General features: G+C 35.6%; 1 protein-coding gene and 1 long non-coding RNA gene across 4 annotated transcripts; one reads left to right on the top strand and one right to left on the bottom strand.

Moving 5' to 3' along the window:
- Positions 1 to 1,380: 1,380 nt before the first annotated feature.
- On the bottom strand, positions 1,381 to 7,613 carry LOC104119513 (BTB/POZ domain-containing protein At3g50780). 3 transcript variants are annotated; one of them, XM_070195681.1, is made up of 3 exons: positions 7,055 to 7,613; positions 6,050 to 6,692; positions 1,381 to 4,257 (listed from the first exon to the last, which is right to left on the bottom strand). In XM_070195681.1, the coding sequence occupies exons 2-3, from the start codon at positions 6,689 to 6,691 to the stop codon at positions 3,283 to 3,285; spliced, it is 1,617 nt and encodes a 538-aa protein (XP_070051782.1). In that variant the 5' UTR covers position 6,692; positions 7,055 to 7,613; the 3' UTR covers positions 1,381 to 3,282. The 3 variants fall into 3 exon arrangements, with proteins under 3 accessions (XP_070051782.1, XP_009629329.1, XP_009629328.1); XM_009631034.4 differs by having other exon boundaries at positions 6,050 to 6,760; positions 7,055 to 7,612; XM_009631033.4 differs by having other exon boundaries at positions 6,050 to 7,612.
- LOC138906579 (uncharacterized) lies at positions 5,827 to 6,239 on the top strand. The gene is made up of 2 exons (XR_011414046.1): positions 5,827 to 5,929; positions 5,965 to 6,239. It is a non-coding gene; the product is annotated as an uncharacterized lncRNA (long non-coding RNA).
- Positions 7,614 to 8,340: the final 727 nt, after the last annotated feature.

The raw sequence follows: 8,340 nt of genomic DNA, 5'->3' as shown, positions 1-8,340 counted from the left end.
TTGACCAATGTTGACGTAATAACCGACCAACTTTGGTCGGTTATTTTGCAGAAAATAATAATTACTGACCAAAGTTGGTCGGTAAATGCTTCCCTACATTAACCGACCAACGTTGGTCGGTAATTTTAAATATAAATTCTTAAATATTATAAAATATTTTAAATAATAAAATAATTATTAAAATTTAAAAAATTAGATCCAGATTACCGACCAACGTTGGTCTGTAATCCAAAATTTTCTTGTCTGACCAGCTGGGTTAATTCGTTGACCAATTTACCGACTAACGTTGGTCGGTATTTAATTTTAAAAAAAATATAAATTTTTTTTTTTCAGTTTTCGTCCAACCTGGACGATTTTTATCGCTTTTTTTGACCAACCAATGCTGGTCGAAAATATTTGATTCATTTTTAACAGATTTTTAGTAGTGCAAGTCGGCAGTTTGAAAACAAGACAAAAGTTAATCAACCTAATGGAGACCATCTTCATCATTTCTAGTAAAAGAAGATGGATAGAAATCACTCACGTGAATGCATAAATAGACATGAGAAAATATAGGGATTTAAAATGGTAGAACCAAACCGGACCTTCTTCATTCGTTCATATAGAGATGATGGTTGCGACAAAATGAAAGAATGGAGTAAGCAAAAAAAGCTCATTACTCTTTTCGAGGGGCAGAACCAAATTGATGCACATATTGAAAACTGTCAAAACATTTGTGTGAATTGCTTATAGCAATATTATCTTTTTGAATGAAACAAAATGGTCTATGCATGTAATAAAATCAAGAACTTTGACGGAACAGAAGTCTGATCACCAGATAAGCTTTCTGAAATAACTCCGAATAGCCATGTGACTGAATAAAATATCCTAACGTTTCATTCCGATCAATGTCAGAATTGTTATCAAGTGCCTCAAGATAACTGCAATGGAGTGGGAAACATAAACTACATTAAAGACAGCTCTTTTTTTACACAAATACAGAACATGTGCAAAACACAATGATTTAGTCCTTTTCAACCAAAGAATACTTTGTTGTGCTGTAATAATGAAACATCAACATCAAACGGATTTATTAACCGATAGTCAAGCTAAAGGATGAAATAGTACGTTATGACATCCTGCTTGAATTTGATGATTTCTCTAAGCATTTGCCAAAAGCATGGACTATTCTTTTTCTGTGCAAACAAACCAGAGATGAAGTTGAAGTATGACCAAGCGATTATTGGAGATAAGATGATGAAAAAACAAAAGAGCACGTCAAATAAAGAAAAGTTAATTGAGACACCTATAGAGATATAGGAAAGGGGAGAAAAGGAAATAATAAAAGGACAGAGATTTAAGAACTTGACAAATTGGATATCCCACCAGATTAACAATGGACCTTCCACCAGAGTGTTTAACATTTTGATCATCTTGAAGTCCCAGGAGGCCATCGTCTTTGAGAAACTGTTGATACTAATGACACTTGAATTGATCCATGAAACCACAAAATTCTTTGTTAATCTCCTTGCACAATAGATTCAACTTATTATAATTCAAGCATACAACAACTAAATACTAATCCTTTGTAGCTGGATAGGAAACCACTTTAATACATTCAACGTCTAATCACCAGATACTTGAAACCAAAGCTCAGTCAACTCATTCCCCAGTAATTAGCAGATATTCTTACAAAGTCACTCTATGGCTCCAAAATTGAGTATATCTTGCGGCAAATAAGGAGCATACGACATGTACACTCCAACAAAAGACGGAGCATTAAGAATTAGTAAATTGTTAATATGGAAAAGAAAAACAATTCCTTGTAAATATGGGAAGGGTTTAGAATCTCTTTAATTAGGAGTAGGAATTGCCTTCTTTTTCTTTTTGGATAGCTTGTAAACCTTGTTTAAAACTCAACATGCTTAGGGAATAATCAAGCAATTCTATTCGCAAAGTATCGAGTTTTACTTATTCTCTTTTTATACACTTCCTGAACGTCCACGTTGGTATAATCAGCCAATCTACATCAACTCCGAACATAAGCTCATCGAATTTTGTTTCCCTCTCCTAACAAGAATCCTGAAACAAAATAATCACTCACCAATATGAAGGAGAAGAAATAGAACAGTAAAACTAACCTTTCAACCATGTAACCATCTTTAAACTTCGGAAAACTCAGGAAAAAACCCAAAATTTCTGTTAAAATACCATTTTATATTCCAAAAATTAATATTTAATTTACGAAAATAAAAATCACAGTAAAATAATAAGGGTTAAATGACGAAGAAGGAGAAGACAAATGAACTTTGAAGAAAGCGAAGAGGGTGAAGCAGAGCAAAATTATGGTAAAACAGAGATGGCACTGCAGTGGAGTGCAAATGTTTCAATCCATGAGATGAGTCTCAAAAAAATAAAAATTAATGAGCTGGAACCCAAAAAAAAAAAAAAGAAACAAAATCTGAAAACAAAAAATGCCTAATTTTAATTCTAAATCAAATAATGATTATTGTCTAAACAAACGCGTGCCAAATCAAGACCGGAGATGAAGCTTCGCAGTACAGATTAATGAAGTGAACTTTGCAATTCGATTACTTTGATGAAAAAAGGCTAGAGCGGCGAAGAACCACAACCGAAACCCAATTTTTCCTCTCAGAAAGCTTTCACTGATTGATTAACCTATGAATACAAAGTAGTGCAAAATCCACAGGGAAATGGAGTTGTAACTTGTGTCAGCAACGCATGTAGCGGTGACTGCTGAGTAAGCGTAGAATGACACTAATAGACACAATTTAGTACACAGTTGCATGTGAAGTGACGAAAATAACCCTCTGTCGGCAAGCAGAGATGTCGACGGAGAGTTGCTTCTGCGCTCTTCTATATAGTAGGAAAATAACAAAAAACACAAGCAAATTGGCCGTTAGAGAAGAACCTGAACCCTAAAACAGTATATTACATAAGCCGTGGACTATTGGACTCTATGCAGAGAGAGGAAAGGTCCTGTCAGAAAATTTGATTCAAACTACAAATTAACACAACCAACTTGTATTACATACCTGTTACAAAATCACTAACACACCAAATTGGACAATTGAAATGATATTCTTGAAGATTTACATGATTCACACAAGGAATTCTTGGAATCAGTTAGGCTTTATACGACTGAGAGAGCTTATCCCTTCATTTAAGAAAGCCCTTCTTAAAACACTTTACACCATTGAATTTTACAACCTCATCCTTTCTTGATTGCATACAACAAAAACACTGATCTTCAACAGTTACCATTACATTATACATCAGCTTCTAATGTTCTGTCATCTTTGGAGTCATCAAGTGGTCTAATTGGCGGATATTTCCTGACTCTGCATATGGTCTGACAAAAGTCCGACGCCACCAGACTTCAAATGCTCTCTGAAGATTTGGACAATTATCACCAGCCTTGAGGAAACTGCCTAACCAAGAAAGTAAAATACTCTGCTGCTCCTCTAGAGGTAGCGTTAGGATTGTTCTGCCGATTCCTTCCTCCACTACCTTACGGTCAAACGACCTGCATCCGTGCTGCAACCAGCTGTAGTCATTGATCAATGGCTGTAACCAAGTCTGTAACAAGAGGTTACGCGTTTCCTTTGACGGCAGAAGTTCCCCTCTTCCTATTCCTACAAAAAGCCTCGCTGTGATGCAGCTAACATGGTGGCGAGACACAATAGGTAGTTTTGTATGCAGAGAAGCCAACTCCTGCTGGCTAGCCCACGTTACCGCAAACTCATCTGCTGCTTGCCTATCGGTTAAAATTTCAAGCATCCACGAGAGGTTATCCGCCTCTAGAACCATCTGCTTCACCACTGGTTCTCTGCAATCAATGGAGTTGTTGCTAAACTCAGGTTCAGCTGCTTGTTTGAACAGACTCAATACTGAATCCAGGCAACTTCTACACGAGCCATATATTATTTCATTATAACTGTCAACTGAGTCAGATGAACTTGGAAGACTGTTATTCTCCCTGAGGAGCTTCAATACAATGGATTTCATTTCACGGCGGCTTCTCTCTTCATTACTTTTTAGCACCAGCTCTAGGATGTGAGAGAATGTGTCCTTGTGAGGCTTAGAAATATCAGATGACACCCTTTTTAACACAGGGGTCACTCCGATTCCCTCACTCTGCAGCCGTAGGACTGATGAAACAACTTTCTCCTCTTCTTCTTCCCCAACCCATGGTACTGCTTCCAAATACTCTAAACATGACTGCATGCATGATTTAAATCCAAGTTGTTCTGCTACCTAAAATGCAATTCTGAGTTAGGAATTGTTTACTATTTCGGAAGATAAAACATCATAGGAATATCCAATTACCATGATTAATGAGGATATAAGAATGATTTGCATGCAAATAAAATTGAGAGTTTACTGATTCAGAGGGAATATTCAAGAAACTAAAATATTGAAGCTTCAAGGATTGTGTAAGAACACGCAGAAATGGTCACAAACTTTGGGTAAGGAATTGGTTCAATTAAGCTCCATTTAAAACGAGAATATTAGTATTAATGCAATAACCGGAGCAGACATATTCCTGTTATCACTAATATCATATTACAGCTAATAGCAGAGCATTTGTTGAACACCTACTGCAGTTGATGATTGAATGTCAAAGCATACATACCTATCCTTTTAATCAATTAGACATTCAAATTCTCCGATGTTATCTATTCAACAACTACTACACCTAAATCAAGTGTACGTTAGTTTATACTGCACAAAAATCAACCATATGCTCTAACTCACACACACCTCTGTGCGAGTTTTCTGAGGAAGCTTAAAAGAGTTTTTAACACTAATTAAGACCTTCCTATCTAGCCTAGCATTTGATAAAAACCCCTATTGCAGTTGACAATTGAATTTCAAAATGTATATACCTATCCGTTATCAAATAGCCTAGATAGCAATACGCGTCTAATTCAAATTGTCTTATGCTAGTATACTATATACAACAACTTCGCCTCAACCAACTATCTGACATTACAATACAGTACAATAATCGACCGTATTTCCTAATTCTCGGAAATCTCTTTTAGGATTTCTGAAGGAGCTCAAACAAAGTTTTTAACACTATTTAAGACCTTCCTGAATTGTTAACCACACATACAAGCAAGAAACACATGCCTGCATTAGAGAGAGACACACACCCCCCCCCCCCCCACACACACACACACACCGACAAAAAGGTTTTCACAGTTCACCTTCCTCAGACAGTAAAAAACTGATTTGATTAGCCTGAATATATATTTCAACGAGGTTTTTATATTGACTTCATTAGTGTTATCTAGCTGTAATCTGCAACAATGTTACAGTTAACTACAAAAACAAAAATTTGTTTCCTGCATCAGTAAACAGGAACAGAGCCCCATGCATCTGATGGAGTTGTGAGAGCGTTGGGGCAGTCTAAATTTCTCACACCTGTGGGGAGCACATAGTACGAGAAAGCGAGAGATTATTTAAAAAGCTTTCCCCCTTAGTATGCTGCTTTTTTCCACTTATGTTGCTAGAAATCATCAGCATGCTAAACTCATACCAGTATCATCTACTAGCTAACATAACAAAATCTACACTACATGAAGTATACTGATCAGCAATGTAGTACCAGAGAGCTAAGTTGATGTTTCCAATAATATGCATGTCGTAGCCATAGTTTGAATTTAAAAAAGCCATGAAACACAGAAGTTGCTTTGGAACAGCCTATGCCTTCATCTTTAAGCAACTTTCAATAAATCTGTTGATCACTCTAAACATATGGAAGCAAGAGCTATGGCAGGTATACAGAAACATAGCATATTTGAGTTACATTTACAAAATGAAAGAACAGAACTTTATGGGGAACTGTTGATTTAAGTTAACTACTTGCATCAACAAAACATTAGGCAGTTACTCTTTCTCAACAAAAGAAAAACATTAAGCAGTTACTCTTTCTCAACAAAAGAAAACATTAGGGAGTTACTCTAAAATATAAGCAGCAGTTCTAGTGGAAAAACTCAGACACATATACAAAGGGAAGTCCATTCCAAGATTTCCAAATTACCTTGATAATACGCAGAACACGAGAAACACTTTGTTTGATCAACCGCTGCTTAAATTCTTTGCAATACATGAGGCCGACGGTTTCAACATATATCTCAACATCCTCACAATCATCAATTTCAATGCAAGGAAAAACCGGCTGCTGTTCTGATATTTTATTAGCAAAATAACTGCTATTTTCTACCAGAATACTCTTGTGAACATTCAACTTCACAGTGAACCCCTGCTTTCCTAGCAAGATCACCCTGAGATCACTAGTTCCTGGTTCACCAAACTCAATCGATACTTTCCTTGGTACATTTTCAACCTTTGATCGAGGCGTTCTCTCTGCAGGCACAGATGCAGATGCACTAACGACGGGTGTATCAGAACTAACACCTCTTTTTTCATCAGAAACAATACCTGATTTAGGTGCTGCACTAGCCGGTCTTTTCTCAGTAACTGAAGTTTGTTTCTTGTGAGCCGGGGTTTGGGTTGTAGGAACAGGAGATTTGGGCTTGTTTAAAGGATTCTGTGTTTTGAGGCTCTTCTGAAACACATTGGGAGAGGGACAACACCAGAAACCCTCTGGGGTCACAGCAATTGGAACATTCCTAATTTTGGTTTGGCCTTGTTCTACCTTTCTAACTCTAATTTCAGCCATTCTTGGCAAAATTCAAAGCACAATTAATTCACTTATAATGGCATTTCCAAAGACAACAAGACTGGACACCTAAAGACAAAACAATGGCTTCAACATCCACTATATGTTATCAGGCCGACAACTCAGAGCTGAGAAACTATTTGATTATAAGAATGAAAATATCAGGATTGTGACAAAACATCAAAAGACCTCATTTTTCTTCCTTCTAAACCAATTCTACTGCAAAACTTTAACAATAAAGAAAAAAAAAGTTTCTTTCTTTATTAATCTGAAAGAGTACAACAAACAAAAGATTAAACCTTTAACAATACAGGTCTCAAGAAATTAACACAACTACAAAAAGAAAGGATTTTTGAAACTCACCAGTCCCAAGAGCTTCTTAAAAAGCAGGAGAAAGGGATTCTTGAAACACCAAACTCGAGGAAATTGTTAAGGAAAAGAACAAACAGTCACCTACAAACAGAAAAGCTATATCTCAGAATTTTTTGAAACCCAATATCTATCTTTAATTTTAAGAGTCCAAGAGAGCCACTGAAAATGATTGAGTGTAGCTTTGATGTCAAGCATCAAGGGAACCACTAAAACAGAAGATTTAACAGAGTGGAATGATGAGTTCCTATATGTTTATATATATTTTGGAATTAAAAAATAAATAAAATTGGGGTCCAAATGAAATACTAAAGAAAACACGACACAAAGTGAGAGTGATGGCTTATGCGCTGTGTCTTGCAACTTTATCGCTTTGTCTCGCTGATGATGCTTTTCTTTTTCTTTTTTTTTCTGTTTTAATGACACTGTACGTACTTGTGGGTCTGAGAATTTTATCTTTTCTCTCACACACACACAGTAAGAAGAGACGCTCTTTGTCTCTCTACAACTGAATGATCAAACGAGACAGGCATGCATTTGGGCTGTCTTCTCGAAGTCCTAATCTTGCTTTTGCTTTTTTTGTTTTTTTCTTCCTCATTTTGTTTTAGATAAAAAGATTTTCTCTCTTTGCTTTTCTGGGTCTTTACAGAATTGATTCTCCTTAAATTATTAATATAAAAAGAATAGGAATTTTGAGAAAAGGAAATCACTATCGTTTTCAAACAAAACATGTAGTACATTGAAGTTAACGAAATGACAATATTAGCCTCGAAGCATCTCCAAAAGTAACATTATAAGACCAGATGTAATAATCCAAATCTGAGTTTAAGTTCTATCTAAAATTCTTACATTATCAAATTAAGTTGACTGTTGAAAGCAAGATTTTCACTAAGAAGTATCACAATATAAAAAATTACACATATAAAAAAACTAAGAAAATTCAATAATATAATATATATGCTTAAAATAAATATTTTTACCTAGCATCAGTGTGTAATTTTTCGACAAAGAGGTATCATTAAAACGTGACTCCGATACTGCCTAAAAATAACTTCATAGCAAACATAGTATAGTAACCTCGTAATTAATAAAGCAACCCACTATATCTAGTTAAATTACACTATCAAGTAGCAGTGTATATAACTAAAATTCCAATTGTTTTTGTTTTGTTTTGTTGGGGGTGGGGGTGGAGCGGTAATTTGCGCATCTTGATGTTGAGAAAAATGAAAATGGTACACAACTTTGCCGTAGGGATAAAGGAAAGAAATTAATGGATGGAA

This window comes from Nicotiana tomentosiformis, chromosome 2, assembly GCF_000390325.3.
Source record: "Nicotiana tomentosiformis chromosome 2, ASM39032v3, whole genome shotgun sequence".
In the NCBI taxonomy this organism is placed as follows: domain Eukaryota; kingdom Viridiplantae; phylum Streptophyta; class Magnoliopsida; order Solanales; family Solanaceae; genus Nicotiana; species Nicotiana tomentosiformis.
The sequence above is the reverse complement of the archived record's forward strand: the minus strand, read 5'-3'. Positions and strand labels throughout refer to the sequence as shown.